Raw genomic sequence first — 17,908 nt, 5'->3', positions numbered from 1 at the left:
TACCCTGGTAGGTCTAGGTACTCATGCCCACTATATGTGCGTTTTGCATGTTGCCTACTATTCAGGTTGAGACAACTCTATAGTCTAGTGAGGTTCCTTTAGTGTGTGTATATATCTATATATGGACTATTTAGTTATTGTTGAATTAATTAGGATGTGTACGTGTATCGGGTCTCTGTTTGGGATGTAGTAGATTAGAACTTGTATGTGGGCCTGACCCACCATTATTTTTCAGGTGTTCGTCAGTTCTAGTCTTAGAGATTGTTCGTGCCGAGCAGAGACAGCCATTCATTCTTTCGACTCTACGTAGGACTTTTCTTCATTAGTAACTTATTATTTTTTCGATTCAGTTATGTCAGTTAGGATATTATTAGGGGTCCACAGTATGGATTCCCGAGTTGTAGTTTAATTAATTACTGGTATCAGAAGATTGGAGGATTTTATTATGGAATTTTAATCATTATTTATTTGAGGATTTTTAAATAAGAATTTATTATTTAGTTTTCCTTTCAGCTTATCTGTTTATTTTTAATTCATCTTGTATTCCAATGCTTGTTTAAATATTAATTGTTTGATATCCCTTGTATTCTGTGCTCGGACTTGATCACCCGTGGCTCTAGAATCGAGGGGTATCACAGTTGGTATCAGAGCACTCCAGGTTCAAGTGTCTCTAGGGATCTATCGTTTTAAGACTTCCGCGTAGCGTATTCTTTTATTTAGAGCCTAAGATTAGGATTCGTTGTATTCTTTACGGTTCGGTTAAATCGTACTAATGTCTGTCTTTCTATGTTAACAGAATGGTTAACGCTAGAAGAAGACGGGACAATCAGAGAAACAGGCAACGAAGGGAGGCGGCTCGTAGGCAGCGTCAGGAGGATGAGGGTCAGTTCTATGAGGAGCATGAGGAAGTTCAGCAGACTCGGGATCAGGGAGGAGATCCAGAGTTTCCTCCTCACATCAATGACCTTATTGCTCGGGCTATAGAAGCGGGGGTAACCGCTGCACTTCGGAATCAGCCTCAAGTACAGCCGGCACCGTTACCGGCACCGGTTGTTCGGATTGATACTTGGGAGAAGGCTAGGAGTTCTTTCACAAAGGGGAGCCCACCTGAGTTCACAGGCTCCACCGATGCGAGAGCAGCTCATCAGTGGAAACAGGATATCGAGCGACATCTTCGCTTGGTTCAGTGCACAGAGGTTCAGAAGCAGATGCTTGCTACTTTCAAGCTAGTTGGGGATGCACTACAGTGGTGGGAGTCAGTTACCACCGCAGCGGAGAGGATGGCATTGACTTACGATCAGTTCAGTGCACGCTTTGATGAAAAGTATTTCCCTTATGCAATCAGGGCAGCCATGAAGACTGAGTTTCTTAATCTGCAGCAGGGGAACATGACAGTAGCGGAGTATGAGCAGCAGTTCACACGCTTGTCTCTCTTTGCACCGGAGGAGGTGGATACAGAGGAGAAGAAGCGCAACAGTTTCGTCAAGGGACTGATGTGGTCTATCAAGAGAGCTATTATGGGTAGTCCAGCCTATACTACTTATGCTCAGGTGGTAGACGCCGCTCTACAGCAGTATCAGTTGACCGTGGATTTTAGACAGGCCAAGGGTGAGAAGCGGGGTGATCGAGACTCTGCTAATCAGTCAGCTGAGAAAGGGAATGGGAACGGACACCGACAGAATGACAAGGGCAAATTCCAGGGACATCAGCCTTGGAAGAAGCACAAGGGTGGTTCAGATGCTCAGCAGAATGGGGCACCTATTCAGAGGCAGCAGAATGGGGGACCACAGGCAGGACAGGGTCAGCCACAGGCTAACCGACAGAGGAGGCCATTTGGTACTTTCCAGGGTAGTTGCTATACTTGTGGAGAGTATGGTCACACTTCCAGGCAGTGTCCTACAGTAAGACAGGGACAGAGACATGGACAACATGTGCAGCAGGGGCAGAGGGCACCAGTGCCTTTACCAGCTCCACAGGTTCCACGGATTCAGGGACAGACATATCCAGCTTTACCAGCGCCGCCGCAGCCTCAGGGACAGGCATCGCAGCAGTTACATTATGGCAGGGTGTACAACCTCATGCCACAGGATGTTCGGGCACCTCAGGCTATTGAGGGTAAGTTTCCTATTCATGGTTTACATGGACGTGTTTTATTTGATACTAGTGCTACACACTCATTTGTAGCTAGGACTTTTGTTGCTTTATCTGGGATGAGGACGAGGGTATGCACTAAACCTCAAGGTATTTCTACACCATTGGGCGATACAGCCATTTTACATGAGAGTGATGGGCCTGTGACACTAGATATTGGTAGACTCAGAGTTCTAGCCAATCTATTGGTCCTGGACATGCACACTTATGACGTGATACTTGGGATGGATTGGTTATCGCATTACCATGCCCAAGTTAATTGTTATGATAGATCAGTTATTTTCACTATACCTGGTCAGGACATGTACGTCGTCGCTATGCCGCGTTCTAAGGGGATCACTAGCACCTATTTGTTTCATATGGAGGAGGAAACGGATGAGGGGACTACTGTATTATTGGATAGCATACCAATTGTACAGGATTACCCGGATGTATTTTAGGAGATTCCAGGATTGCCGCCTAGTCGCGAGATCGACTTTGTGATAGACTTAGCTCCAGGCACTACGCCTATTGCTAGGGCACCATATAGGATGGCACCAGTGGAGATGCGCGAGCTGAGGGATCAGATTCAGCAGCTACTCAGCCAGGGTTTCATTCGCAGGAGTACTTCACCCTGGGGGCGATACAACCATTTTACATGAGAGTGATGGGCCTGTGACACTAGATATTGGTAGACTCAGAGTTCTAGCCAATCTATTGGTCCTGGACATGCACACTTATGACGTGATACTTGGGATGGATTGGTTATCGCATTACCATGCCCAAGTTAATTGTTATGATAGATCAGTTATTTTCACTATACCTGGTCAGGACATGTACGTCGTCGCTATGCCGCGTTCTAAGGGGATCACTAGCACCTATTTGTTTCATATGGAGGAGGAAACGGATGAGGGGACTACTGTATTATTGGATAGCATACCAATTGTACATGATTACCCGGATGTATTTCAGGAGATTCCAGGATTGCCGCCTAGTCGCGAGATCGACTTTGTGATAGACTTAGCTCCAGGCACTACGCCTATTGCTAGGGCACCATATAGGATGGCACCAGTGGAGATGCGCGAGCTGAGGGATCAGATTCAGCAGCTACTCAGCCAGGGTTTCATTCGCAGGAGTACTTCACCCTGGGGAGCACCGGTTTTATTTGTGAAGAAGAAGGATGGTTCGCTCCGCTTGTGTATAGATTACAGGGAGTTGAACAAGGTTACTATTCGTAACAAGTATCCTTTGCCCAGGATTGATGACTTGTTTGATCAGTTGAAGGGAGCTACTTATTTCTCTAAGATTGATCTGCGGTCTGGATATCATCAACTTCGGGTTCGGGAGCAGGATGTCCCGAGGACAGCGTTTCTCACTAGATATGGATCTTATGAGTTTCGGGTGATGCCATTCGGGTTGACTAATGCACCAGCGGTTTTCATGGATTTAATGAATAGAGTCTTCAGAGCTTACTTGGATCAATTTGTCATTGTCTTCATAGATGACATTTTGATTTACTCGAGGTCAGAGGACGATCATGCTAGACATCTTCGGATAGTCTTACAGACGCTTCGTGAGCATCAGTTGTATGCCAAGTTTGAGAAGTGTGAATTTTGGCAGCGGGAAGTGAAATTTCTGGGTCACGTGGTGTCAGAAAGGAGAATAGCGGTGGATCCAGCCAAGGTTTCAGCGGTGGTTGAGTGGGGACAGCCTACATCACCTACCGAGATTCGGAGTTTTCTCGGTTTGGCAGGTTATTATAGAAGGTTCATCCAGGGGTTCTCAAAGATAGCGGGACCACTCACTCATCTGACTAAGAAGGGTGTACGGTTCGTGTGGGATGAACATTGTCAAAAAGCTTTTGATGAACTGAAGACTAAGTTGACTTCTGCACCGGTTTTGTCTACCCCACAGAGCGGGATTGAGTATCTTGTCTACACAGATGCTTCTTTGCAGGGTCTGGGATGTGTCTTGATGCAGGAGGAACGACCAATTTCGTATGGATCTCGGAAACTTAAGCCTCATGAGCTTAATTATCCAACACATGATTTGGAGTTGGCAGCGGTGGTCTTTGCCTTACGTATTTGGAGGCATTATCTGTTGGGTGAATCCTTCAGATTATTTAGTGATCACAAGAGTCTGCAGTACTTGTTCACTCAGCGAGAGTTGAATATGAGACAGCGCCGATGGTTGGAGTTTGTGAAAGACTATCATTTCTCTATCCAGTATCATCCAGGGAAAGCGAATGTGGTGGCAGATGCACTCAGTCGTCGACCTGTTGGTAGTCTTTCCACTCTGTTCATTACTGAGTGGAATGCGTTGAAGAGGGTGGATGAATTGTCGGATACTTTCTTGGCTTGCATGGTAGTTACACCTTCTATCATTCACAAAGTTTTGAAGGCACAACTCACGGATCAGCAGTGCATTGATAAAGTTGCAGAGATAGCTTCCGGAGAGGTTCCATTCTACTATGTTGGGGCTGATGGAGGTTTGAGGTACAAGAGACGGTTAGTGGTACCTTCTGCTGATGAGTTGAGGAAGGATGTGATGACTGAGACTCACCACTCTGAGTTTTCGGTTCATCCTGGAGGTGACAAAATGTATCAGGATATGAAGCGGCAGTTTTGGTGGGCAGGTATGAAGAGGGACATTGCTCTATTTGTCTCACGATGTAGTACTTGCCAGATGGTCAAGATTGATCATCAGAGGCCGCCAGGAGCTCTACAGCCACTGCCGATACCGGAGTGGAAATGGGAGAGCATTTCTATGGATTTTGTGGAGGGATTACCTAACTCGTTTAAGAATCACAATTCCATTTGGGTCATCGTTGATAGGTTGACTAAATCTGCTCATTTCTTGCCTATTCGCACTGATTACACTTCGGAACAGTTGGCGAAACTTTACATTACAGAAATTGTGAAGTTGCATGGCATTCCGTTATCTATTATATCGGATAGGGATTCGAGCTTTGTATCAGGGTTTTGGAAGAGTTTTCAGCAGGCTTTGGGTACAGAGTTGCATCTTAGCACTGCTTATCATCCTCAAACTGATGGACAGACCGAGTGGGTTAATCAGATAATGGAGGATATGCTTCGTTCTTGTGTCCTTGACTTTAAGGGCCATTGGGAGGAGTATTTGTCACTTGTGGAGTTCGTATATAACAATAGTTTTCAGAAGACTATTGGTATGGCACCGTTTGAGGCATTATATGGACGACCATGTAGATCTCCTGTTTGTTGGATGGAGGTTGGCGAGAGTCGTTTTTTGGGTCCTGAGTTCATTAAGGATACTTCTGAGAAGATTGCTCTTATTAGGGATCGCATGCGCACTGCCCAGAGTAGGCAGAAGAGTTATGCGGATCGTCGTACTCGTGTTTTGGAGTTTCAGGTTGGGGATCAAGTTCTACTCAAAGTGTCTCCTATGAAAGGTTTAATGCGCTTTGGAAAGAAAGGGAAGTTATCACCACGGTTTGCGGGTCCATTCATGATTACCGATCGCGTGGGAGCTGTAGCTTATCGGTTGGCACTTCCGGATCATTTGGATCGCATCCACAACGTGTTTCATGTTTCCATGTTGCGGAAATTTCTGCGCGATGAGGATAGGTATCAGCATATAGATGTGGGTGAGATTGAGTTGCAACCGGATGCAACTTATGTGGAGCCACCGTGTCGCATTATAGACCGTAAGGATCATGTTCTTCGCAATAAAGTCATATCGTTAGTGCGTGTCCAGTGGAGTCACCATAATGAGGCTGAGTCTACTTGGGAGCAAGAGGATGTCATTCGCTCACAGTTTCCAGATATAATGGAAGAAGGTAAGGGCGAATTCCGAGGACGGAATTCCTTTTGTTAGGGGGGAAGAATGTAATACCCCTGATTTTAAAAAGGATAGTCTCGGTATTTTTTTTAATTGCATTTAATTATTTAGTTGATTTCTTGGCTAATTGTTTACTTGTTTAATTGATTTAATTATTTGTTAAATGTGTTAATTGATTTAATTGTTTAAATGAAATTGTGTGTGATGATGTGTATTTATTTAGGAATTTAAATATATATATATATATAAGGAAAGTCATATATATTTATATATTACATATAAAAAGGATTACACATAGATTATACGTACCATATATTTTAGTTACCTTTTTAGTATTTAGATTTTATTTTATTTTTATTATTAGTTTGGCTTGGATTGGGAAAAGGATTAGTGTTATTTTATTTGACTATAAATATATAATTATAGGGTTGTGACAGAGGTTAGAAAATATATTACGTACTATATTTTAGAGAGAGAAAGAAGGAAGAGGAAGGAAGAGAAAAGGAAGAAGGAGGTTAGGGTTTTTTTTATCTAATCCCTAAAGGCAAGTTCTTTTCTAACTCTTCTCCTTTGATTCGTACCCTATGCATGCTCGATTAATTCTAGGTTCTTTAAATAAATTAATTGAATCTAATTATATAAATTTATTCAGTTCATGTGTTACTAATGGGTTTGAAATAATTTTCATATTTTGATAAATTAAATTTTCATGTGTTGTATTATAGTTTGGGTTTTAATTATGTTGTAATATATTATGGGTTTAGTATAGAGTAATTTATATAATTCAGATGGAATTAGATTTGATTCACACGCGCCGAAGAAGGAAGTCATTGATAGTTGTTTTTTTTTAAAAAAAAAAAACAAACAGATTGTAATTTAATGTTAATTAGAATTTCTGTTTGTTTACTTCATGCACGCGTCACGAGAAATTTCTTTTAGCATTAGCATGAATCAAATTGGCATGCACCAGTTATATATATATATACGAATCAGTGTGGTTCTTTGTATACACGCCGAACGAGGTCAACTATATATGTTTCCATTAATCAGTTTATGAATGAAGTATATAAGAATTCAAAACTAAATTTTCTTTGTAAATTTGGCACGCCGAAAAAGGAAGTAACCATCAGTTTTGGTCACTTTTGCATTCTAGAATTCTATGCATTAATTGTAAGCAACAATCTGTTTGTAGCAAGATATGACTTTAACATAAACTAGTTTATAATATAATTATAATTGAAATTTGTTTTATTCATAAAGTGTACACGCAGAACGAAATTTGTATAAAGTATAAGTCAGTTTAATATATTTTTGATTGATGAATCTGAATTAAATATTTATTTAATTTAATTAGATTCATTAAGAGTTGGAATGCATGTTTTAAGTGTACATGCTAAGTATGGAATTTAATTAATTTTAGAAAGGATAAATTAATTAAATATTGTTGGATTAAATTAGTTTAATCAATTGTTTAGATTTAAATTAATTTAATGAGTACATGGGGATGTGCAATTTAATTGAGATGCATGTTAAATTCTTGTGATGTAAATTAAATGCATGCTAATTAGAATTGATATTTTTGCTGAAATAAATGCAAAGGACGTGTATAAGATTTATATCATATTTATTTGGTTTATTAGATGTAAAAATATATATATATTTACATTATCCTTGGGTTGGAAACTGTTATTTGGATATGTTATGGATTAATGCACCATTATGGGATGGGGGCATATTAGGGACGGATTAACTTACGAGTTAAGTCCTACCTATTTTTAATAAGGGAACGGATTAACCATAGTGTTAAGTCCTACTTATTCGTGTCAGGTCAACGGAATAGTTGGATGACATAGTATTGAAATAATAATTGGATAGATTATTTTTGATGGTTGGATAGGACGGATTTTAAATATATAATTATAGACCATGATATGAGCTTGAGTCTCAGGATCAGTGGTTAGGGTACGTATATTGCCAGGGATGTGTAGCTAGATATAGCGTAGTTGTGTACCCTGGTAGGTCTAGGTACTCATGCCCACTATATGTGCGTTTTGCATGTTGCCTACTATTCAGGTTGAGACAACTCTATAGTCTAGTGAGGTTCCTTTAGTGTGTGTATATATCTATATATGGACTATTTAGTTATTGTTGAATTAATTAGGATGTGTACGTGTATCGGGTCTCTGTTTGGGATGTAGTAGATTAGAACTTGTATGTGGGCCTGACCCACCATTATTTTTCAGGTGTTCGTCAGTTCCAGTCTTAGAGATTGTTCGTGCCGAGCAGAGACAGCCATTCATTCTTCCGACTCTACGTAGGACTTTTCTTCATTAGTAACTTATTATTTTTTCGATTCAGTTATGTCAGTTAGGATATTATTAGGGGTCCACAGTATGGATTCCCGAGTTGTAGTTTAATTAATTACTGGTATCAGAAGATTGGAGGATTTTATTATGGAATTTTAATCATTATTTATTTGAGGATTTTTAAATAAGAATTTATTATTTAGTTTTCCTTTCAGCTTATCTGTTTATTTTTAATTCATCTTGTATTCCAATGCTTGTTTAAATATTAATTGTTTGATATCCCTTGTATTCTGTGCTCGGACTTGATCACCCGTGGCTTTAGAATCGAGGGGTATCAGAATAACCACACCCACATATATATATAAAGCAAATTAAATAAAAGAATATATATATAAACAAATATTTCTTCCAAACCTTTCATATATAAATCAAGAGAAATACCCTACCTTGCCCCTACCATTCTTACTCTAAGGCCCAACAAAAATAAATAAGGATTAGTCCATACTTGGCCCCCAAATAAAACTTTCATTGGGCCTTTAACAACTTTGAACTCATATAAAAAATTTAATCCCAAATCCAACAACATATACATGCTTATTATAAGATCAAGATTTTTTTTTTTTTTTTTGAATGGTAAATTCAATTGAAAATAAAAAACCCAAAAAGGGGAACATGGCCTTTGGCCCAAGCAAGTTACAGAGAAAGCCCATAAAAGCGGCCCAAGAAATGCAAAATATTTGTTGAACAGAAACAGAATTACAACTCCGGTAATGCTCTAGTAACAGACCACCATTGGGGGTTTTGTTCCTCGTTTGGCGGCCAAACAACAATTAATCCGGCGGCATAGGAGGAGGTCTGATGAAAGAGCCAGGAAGATCCCATTCATCCAAAATGTGTCTGGCAGTGTGGGAGACCTTGACAGAGAATGTTGAAAGCTTTTGCCTAACAGTGGAAAGAATACAATTGAGCATGGCATTAGCAGAGATGGAGGTTCCCTTGAAGAATCTTCTATTTCGCTCCATCTATATGTTGTAGATTAGGCCTGAGAGACATAGTTTTCGAACAATATTCCTGGGTTCACTTCTATCTTTCCAAACTTGACTTATTTAAATTTCAAATAATTTTAAAAAAATTTTCATGTGGGACAAGCATTTTCCACATTTTGCATACCCATTTAAGCTTATCAAACACCTCACTGGAGCTAATTTCTCATTCACCCAGAAACGGATTTGAGAAAGTAAATATACCACGTTCCTCTCCTTGCCGTCTATAAATCCGCAAAAAACTCTTAATGGAATTTACTTCAAATTTCATCCAACGTATCTGTTTTGTATGCCCCGTTTCCAACAAAATGTCGGTTGGTCACTGCCGAACAGGGACCATGGTAATGTTCATTCTCAATCGTGACACTAGTGGGCGAGGCCCATAATAAAATACGATTGAAAAATATGTGTAATTGTAATAGTAGGGATACAATTTCCTTTTCTTGTTTAACAATAAAAATTTTTGAATACAGATATGCTCGGGTATAATAATACTTATTATTTGTTTAAAAATATAGTCATACATAAACTAATTTTCTTATCCTACTAGCTTTAAAGAAACATTAAAGCAACTTAAGTTGTGAAATACTAATTAATTCCGGAGTCATATGATTTGCTCATAACTAGTTGGTTTTCTTCTTAACTATTTTTTTTGTTGGGGTCTTGAATTTTGACTTTGTAGTAAATTGTTCAAGCAATAAGTTCATATAACATTACTTACTTCGAAAGTCTACTGCAAAATCTCCCCCAAACTGCTTCATTAGAGACAAGTCCATAAAATATTACTTACCATATGAAAAATGATACAGAAGATTTGAGCTGAAGTCTTCTATAAAAATCTTTGTCAAGATTACGTCGCTAAAAGTTATATGAAGAATTATATAAAATTTTCAGAACTCACACGTCATGCCAATAGTTGTGCAGCACGCAAAACGAGGTGAAAAATGAATAAAGAAAATTTGAAAAATGCCGAAAAAATCAAGGACGTCACGTCTTAGGTAGAAATCTCTGTCCCGAACCGCGTTGCTGGAAGTAAGTTCATACAACGTTACTTACTAAATGAAAAATGATTTAGAAGACTTGAGCTGAGGTCTTCTACAAAAATCTATGTCCAAAGTCCAAACCACGTAGTTAGAAGCTACATGGAAAATAATACAAAAGACTTGAAGTCTTTTGTGGAAAACCTCAAAAGTCTTCTGTGAAAATCTCTGTCCCAAACAGCGTCACTAGAAGGAAGCCCGTAAAACATCACTTATCATATGGAATATAATACAAAAAACTTGAGCTGAAGTCTTCTACAAAAATCTATATCCAAGTTACACGTAGATGGAAGCTATATCATAAATAAATAAATAATAATTAAGACTTTAAGTTTTGCTGTTCAAATAAGGTATACAGAAATCATTGCAACCACATAATATGAAGTGTGGCCGTCGCGGTGCCATGGGGAATTTGAGTGAATTGGCATTGATGATTGTTTCTATGGGGGATTTTTGGGCGGAGAGATTGGGGTGAAGAGGAAAACTTGGGTTGCCATAGCCATAGAGGGATGAGAGAGGAAGTTGCCAGTGATGGTGGTTATTGGTTTATAGGTCATTGTCACAATTGGCCCCAATTTTCACAACCATATTCCAGACCCCACACAATGTCATGGAGAGGACTTTGTCTCGAGGATAAAAATAAAATGTAACTATCGTGAATTCTGCATCATATTTATATATCACAAAAATTCTTAGGTTTTGTTTGGTTAGAAAAAATAAATAAAATAAAATAAAAAGTGAAGTGAATAAGAAGAAAATTTATTTTCTAGCATGTTTGGTTAAGGTGGAAATTTATTCTAACAAATTGTATTGAATAGCATAAAAATTACTACTTATATTTGTAGTTTTAATAATTGTTTTTTATTTTTTTTTCTTTAGATTTTTAATTTTCTACCCATATAAATTAAGAAAATTTTGAATACTAAGCACCATTAGAATGATGTTATAATTACAAAAATACCCCTTCTTGGACATTTAAGAAAAATTAAGTTTTTCTTAAAATAATTTTTGTTTTAGGAGCTCACTTCACGTCAGATGTGATGTCTAGATGTTGTTCCTATATTTTGCTAGAATGAACACCCATTGTTGTGCCAAACTTGGATTCAATGAGAGAGAAAATAGAACCCTAAAATGATGTTTGAAAGCTTAAGGATATGTCATCGTGGTGGCAATTGGGGAAGTGTTAGTTGGACTTGGATCCTCTAAGTTATCCTAAGCTGAATTCGTTACAGATTAACACTGTGACATTTAAAATCTATCTACTGCTGGTATTAAACCACGTCAACTAATTTAAAGAAAATTTAAAAACTGTACCATTTTGAGATTAGAAAAATTTACCAAAGTTTAAAAACTGTACATTCTAACTCAATGTAGAAGTAAACCCTACCAGTAGGTCACACCATTTAAACTCTTAACTCAATTGTTTCCCCTACTTTTTCAAACTCACACCAAATCAATCAAATTAACAACTTTTTTAATTCAATAAGGATTCTTGAAACTAACAGATTTACTCTTGTCATTAATTCAATAAAAATTCTTCAAACTAACATAATTACTCATGGAAATATTTTTGTATAAATCAATAAACATTCTTGAAACCAAATTAACAGAATTATAAATTCGAAAGTTTTCAACATATTATATCAAAATAAACTATCCAAAGTACATTCTTTCAAAACTAAACCAACCAAATTACATTATTTCAACACACCAAATTAAACAAACCAAATAACATTCTTTCAACACACCAAACTAAACAGACCAAATTATATTTTTTTTTGGGTAAGTAAAATCTTATTAATAAACGAAGAACTGTATAGTAAGGGCAAAACCCAACAAAAGAGAAAGCCCTAGGGCAAGATAGAGGGCTAAACAGACCCAACCAAAATAGGAAACAACCTCCCAACCGAGCCACTACAAATCAAAAGCAGCAAGCTGGACCGAGGAGAGAGGGACAATCAAAAGGATTACAAAGCAACCTGTGGAGGTATGGCATTGATCACTGAGCTCAGAAGGCTCCAATCAGCAACGACAGACCTCGAGGCTGCACAATCCCTATATTTAACGGTTGCGAGCTTACACCGCACGCAGTCATCAAATTACATTATTCCAAACCAAAGTACGGAAGTCTTAAAAAGGGAGATGAATAGTTCACACAAAATACATTAAAAACCACTCTGAAGCCTCTTGAAAGGCTTTCCATGAGAATTACATGAGTTGTAGAGCTGAAAAGAAAATGATATAAATGTTAGACCAAATTAAAGAGTATAAATTAAAGAAGAATATTCTTGAAAAACAAGCGGAGAACAAAAAGAAACACTAAACTTTTACATAAATTAGTAAATGTAACACTTGAGCTCATACTATATATGCCTTGGCAAATATCCATAATGAGCTCAGTTTTGATTAGTAAATATAGCATACAAGCTTATGCTTTGATTTTTGATTAGTTAAAAACACTCAAGCTCCTACTATATCTTAAAAATGGGAATGATTAATATAATTGAAAGAGTGCCAAAAGGTTTATCTTTTCTTCTTTCCCGTAAGTGAAAAATATAATGGCACATGAATAGACAATAAAAAAAATACATAAAAGAGATCATTTAAAATTCCATATACTCCCTCCGTCCCAAAAAAGGCCTATTTATAGAAATTGGAGTTTTTAAGGGGACATACATTTAATGCATTGTCCCCTTTTAAAATTACCAACTTGTCCCTTCTGATTTAAATATATATAGTTACAAAGTTTGAAATTTTTTAAAAAGATAAAGGACAATTTTAAAAATATAGAACTTATTTGCTTTGACTTTTCAAAGAGGACAATTAATTTGGGACATGTAAAAAGAGATAAATAGACTACTAATATGAGATGGAGGGAGTACTCAATTGAATCAATTAGTTAAATATAAAATTCGATCTACTTGGTGAACATATATAAATTCATTAACTAATAATCTAAGTACCCATTAATTGAAATATCAATTTAAAATTTAAATCTAATCACCAATTAAAGAACCATACACGCAGTGATTTATAGACACCCACACATAGAGTGATATATAAACTCCACACACACGCGGTGATGATATATGGACACCCACACGAATCTTTTAATTTGAAGAAGTAAGAGAGAGGGAGAGAGGGAGTGTGTGTGTGTGTGTGTGTGTGTGTGAGAGAGAGAGAGAGAGAGAGAGAGAGAGAGAGAGAGCACTGATCATAGGACATAGCACTAGTGGACTGCCACGGTGGTACTTGGTAGGTATGAAGGAAGAGAGGTGGAGGAAGATGAGAATGAACAAATTTTTTTGGTTTGGTAAAGAGGAGATAAATAGATAAAGGATAATATGATAGATAAGTCATCTTTCCTCTTTTACAAATTTTCATCCCTATAAATGGATGAAAAAAAGACAAGTAAAACTATTATGTAAGTTTTAAATTACGATACTATCATTTATAAATTACACTATTACATCTACTAATGAATATAATGGTAAAAAGAAACAGAAAACTATATATAGATATAGGTATAGTTATTGAGTTAGCCGTCCTAAATAATAAAATTATCTATTTTAAAAGTCTATATTTCAATTTGATTGATTTCAACAAAATAATTACAAATGCATCAAAAATTATTATTAAAGTCCCAAATACACTCTTTGTAATCTAGTTTGCTTTTTTGCTGTTGAGATGTATGCCTTTGGTTACTGTTTGTTTCCTTCTTTAGTAAAATTTGTAGTGAGACCAAATTTACAAAATTATGAAATAAAATTAAAAAGTAAAATAAAAAAAACATACCAACAAAAACCTACCAATAAACGTACCAATATTATGGTGTAAAAGTCTAATTAAAGATATAAAACACTCTTTGAAACATAAAAATTATAATAAGATTTTATGGTGTACCAATATTATGGTGCAAAGGAATATGACTTATCAAATATGACAATTGTTTTGAGAATGAAATATTTGTATTTGCTACATTATTTTGTTGGGATCGTGTGATACCCCTTGTGTTCTTAGCAAAATAATATAGTTTTTTAATAATACGTTTATTTTATTTTGCTGTTTTATTTTATTATATATTCTTGTAAATTTGGTCTCATTATAAATATACATGAAATCAATTTGAAAAGATAATTAGAAAAACTTTATTTGATATATATATATATGGATAATTAATCAATTTTATTAAAGAAGGAATCAAGCAGCACCTAAAGAGGCATATTTCTGACAACCAAAAAGAAGTCAAATTACAAAGAGGGTATTTAGGACTTTAACAATAATTCTTGATGTATATGTAATTATTTTGTTTAAATCTATCAAATTGAAAATAGACTTTAAAAATAGACCATTTTGTTATTTAGGACTCCTAATTCTGCCTATATGTAACTTTCCCTGCATCTATAAATTGATGTAATGGTAAAAATAATTTAAAACTTTTTATTCCCTAGTCTCCTAATCAATACAGCAATTTGTGAGTTGTTGAATTTTTTTTTTTTTTTTTTTTTTTTAATCTAGCTAAGAAATGACACAATCTCTTCTAAATGTCTCATCTATCCCTCTTTCTCTCCTTTTTATTTAAATATTTTCCTACAAATCAATCTTGATAAAGACATAAATAATACTTACCTAAGTGTTATCTGAGTTAGTTGCGATTGTTGATTATCTTCTCCAAGATCTCCTTCCTCCCATTCATTACATTAACTCTGCACGTCTCAGTATGCTCGCTCAATTCCTGAATGGTTTTCATAAACCCACTCAGCTCTTTCTTCATCTCTTCCATAGTCTGCCTCACAGCAGCATCTTCTTTAACGGCAAAAACAGCATTTTCCAACAGTGACTCAAACTCATTTTTCAATTTATCCACAACTGCTCGAATGTTTTCTAAGTCAGCTTTCCCAATGAGAATCCAAAAGTTTATTGAACTCGTTATATCTAACCGTCCTTTCACCTCTTTCTCATAACTCATCCAAAGGGAATTCATCCATCCACCCATTGGCCCTAACCCGGCAGCAGTGACAGCCCCCAAGACCGCCACAAACGGTGGTGCAGCAATTGCGGCTGCCACAAAAGAACATATCAGAACAGAAGCACAAGTGGCACCAAAAATGACATTCGAGACAATCCTCCAAGTATTCATTGACTTCAACTTCTTATCAAGCTTTTTCTTCTTTTCTCGCACTTTCTCTAACATTGACTTCTGCATTTCATAGACAGATGTTAACATGGAGGAGAACTCTTCCGTAAACGGGCTACCTGTCGTCTTGAAATTCTCCAATAATTTTAGCGTCTTTGAGTAAGTTTTCCTCTTCCCATCAACCCTTTCTTTCTGTTCTTCCTCAAATTGCTCTATAGCGACTTGAATCTTGGAATGGCTTAATCGGGCATGTTTGAGGCACTTCTGGAGAGCATTACAGACTTGCACAATCTGATAACTGTAATCCAAGTAGTCAATCACGAGATCGTACATGTCATCATTCTTCAATATGTCAAGTTTGAATTGGAGAAGGAGTTCGGCCACTTCTTGAGTCGTATTGACGAAGCAGCCAGTGAGCTCTTTCACTGAATTCAGAGAGAGTGGCCCATCCCGGGCCGACCCATTTACGAAGGTGTCGATGAATTGGGTGGTGCTTTGTTGGATTTCGGACGCGTTCCTCTGTTTTGCTAGATTGGGCACCCATTGTGGTGGCAAACTTGGATTCAATGAGAGAGAAACTAGAAAACCCTCAAAGGAAATTTGAAAGCTAGCTTGGGGATATATATATATATATATATATAAGATATAATGGTGGTGGCAATCTTGGATTCAATGAAAGAGAAATTTGAAAGCTTAGGGATGTGTTAGATATTAAGATAGGGAGTAGGTATGAGGATGATTGCCATGAGCTCAATTTTTCAGCTGTAATGAGAGAGTGAGACGAGAGTCTAGCCAGATGAAAAAAAAAGATGGAAATTGTTGTGTATAAGAATGAAGTTCATCCCCGTTTAAATATGAAAAATGCTACTTGGGCGAAGACTTCAGCAGATATCCCAAACCGCGTAAACGGTGAAATTTGACTAGTTGGTTTATATCATAATTGTTTTTCTGTTAGTATGAATTATCTAATTTAAAAATAAGTATGACATCGTGATAACGCATTTCATATTTATATAAATTTAATTGATTGTGTTCAATTATCAAAATATGTATCACAATTATGTATTATATATATGATTATCCTGTATTATTGATTTATTAATTTGTTGCGAGCATGGTAGGTTATCCGACATAAGGCTATTGATTTATTAATTTGTTGCAACTCTCATCACTTGACGTTTTCAAGCTTCATTGAAGCTTCTTAAGACCGAGTCTCACAACTACTTTCATAAAGAGTTCACTATACAATTAATAATGCAAATAGAGATATATGTTCCCAATTATGCTAAGTGCCAAATCCTACTTACATATGGCAAAATTTCTGGCGTGATATATGTATGTGTATATGTGTGTGTTTGTGTATATATATATATATATGTGTGTGTGTGTGTGAATGGTATATGACTTAGATCCGTGAGATGTCGTAAGTATTTGATGAGGATCGTAGAATTCATGATATTATTTGATGAATTCAGTGTTATATTACTCATCTAACATGGTTGATGTATTTCATGAGGAATTGAAGAAATTATTTAGTAGGATGCAAGGGACCGTGGAAAACAAATTTCTGTTCCTGAATGTATGTTGTTTCTTGGAAAGTTGATTGGAATTTGGTTAATAAGGTTTTGGTAGAATTGATGGGTTTTAGTTAGGGTGACAATTCGTGTTCACGGGTCGTAATCGTGTTGTGTCAACTTAAGAGTATTATACTAAATAACTCAACCCGAACACGATCCATTTATAATCGTGTCAGGAACTCTCAATACTAACCCGACCTGTTTATTAAACGAGTTACACGTGTAACTCATTTAATGACCTATTTAAAAAAAAAAAAAATTATATTATTTAAATTACTAATAATACTCAATAAAATAATAAATACTAAAAAAAAAAGATTAAATAGTTTCTAGTTTAATCTTTTATTAAAAAAGATTACACTTGTACCCCTCACATTTTGAGGACACACAGAGAAAGAGACAAACAGAATATCGAAGTTCTGACTCAACAAAGACTCTGAAGTATCTGAAGAAGAAGAACAACACTCCGAATTTTCTGAAGAAGAAGAACAATAAGCATGCCACACATACGCAGTTCTTCATCAAAGATTATCAAATCCACCGTTCGAGATCAAGCCTTACCGACCCTCATTCATAAATCCATTTGAGTTTTCTTCAATTTCGAAGAACTCAAATACAATTCAACCACCGCCCAAGATCAAGCTTCCGAAACTCTTGCGCTGACGTTCTAAGGAGATTCAATCAGAGGAAGATTCTAGTTATAGTAGAATCAAATATAAAGAACTGTACTCATTTATATTCTAATATTATTTAATAAAGTTATTGTTATTGCATTTATTTTCGTTCTTGAATTTCCGGAATCAAAACTTGTGTGTACAGTAACATGTAGGAATGATAATTTACACCATCCCACTCGTTT

At 36.5% G+C, this 17,908-nt stretch overlaps 1 protein-coding gene across 1 annotated transcript; it reads right to left on the bottom strand.

Moving 5' to 3' along the window:
• Positions 1 to 11,960: 11,960 nt before the first annotated feature.
• Positions 11,961 to 17,620, bottom strand: LOC132316391 (UPF0496 protein At4g34320-like). Its single transcript, XM_059814872.1, has 4 exons — positions 17,611 to 17,620; positions 17,417 to 17,524; positions 14,965 to 16,050; positions 11,961 to 12,560 (listed from the first exon to the last, which is right to left on the bottom strand). Exons 1-3 carry the CDS (start codon positions 17,618 to 17,620, stop codon positions 14,981 to 14,983), a joined length of 1,188 nt encoding a protein of 395 aa, XP_059670855.1. The 3' UTR covers positions 11,961 to 12,560; positions 14,965 to 14,980.
• Positions 17,621 to 17,908: the final 288 nt, after the last annotated feature.

This window comes from Cornus florida, unplaced genomic scaffold (genome assembly GCF_030987335.1).
Source record: "Cornus florida cultivar Cherokee Brave unplaced genomic scaffold, ASM3098733v1 CherokeeBrave_3.0.0_Hap2_Chr07, whole genome shotgun sequence".
In the NCBI taxonomy this organism is placed as follows: Eukaryota; Viridiplantae; Streptophyta; class Magnoliopsida; order Cornales; family Cornaceae; genus Cornus; species Cornus florida.
The sequence above is the reverse complement of the archived record's forward strand: the minus strand, read 5'-3'. Positions and strand labels throughout refer to the sequence as shown.

What these genes read in the sequence shown, in the direction of transcription:
- LOC132316391 (XM_059814872.1), bottom strand. An exon ending in GTGTCCTCAAAATGTGAGGG is followed by an intron (nt 16,051 to 17,416) that starts GTACAAGTGTAA and finishes AGGGTTTTCTAG; the next exon opens with TTTCTCTCTCATTGAATCCA.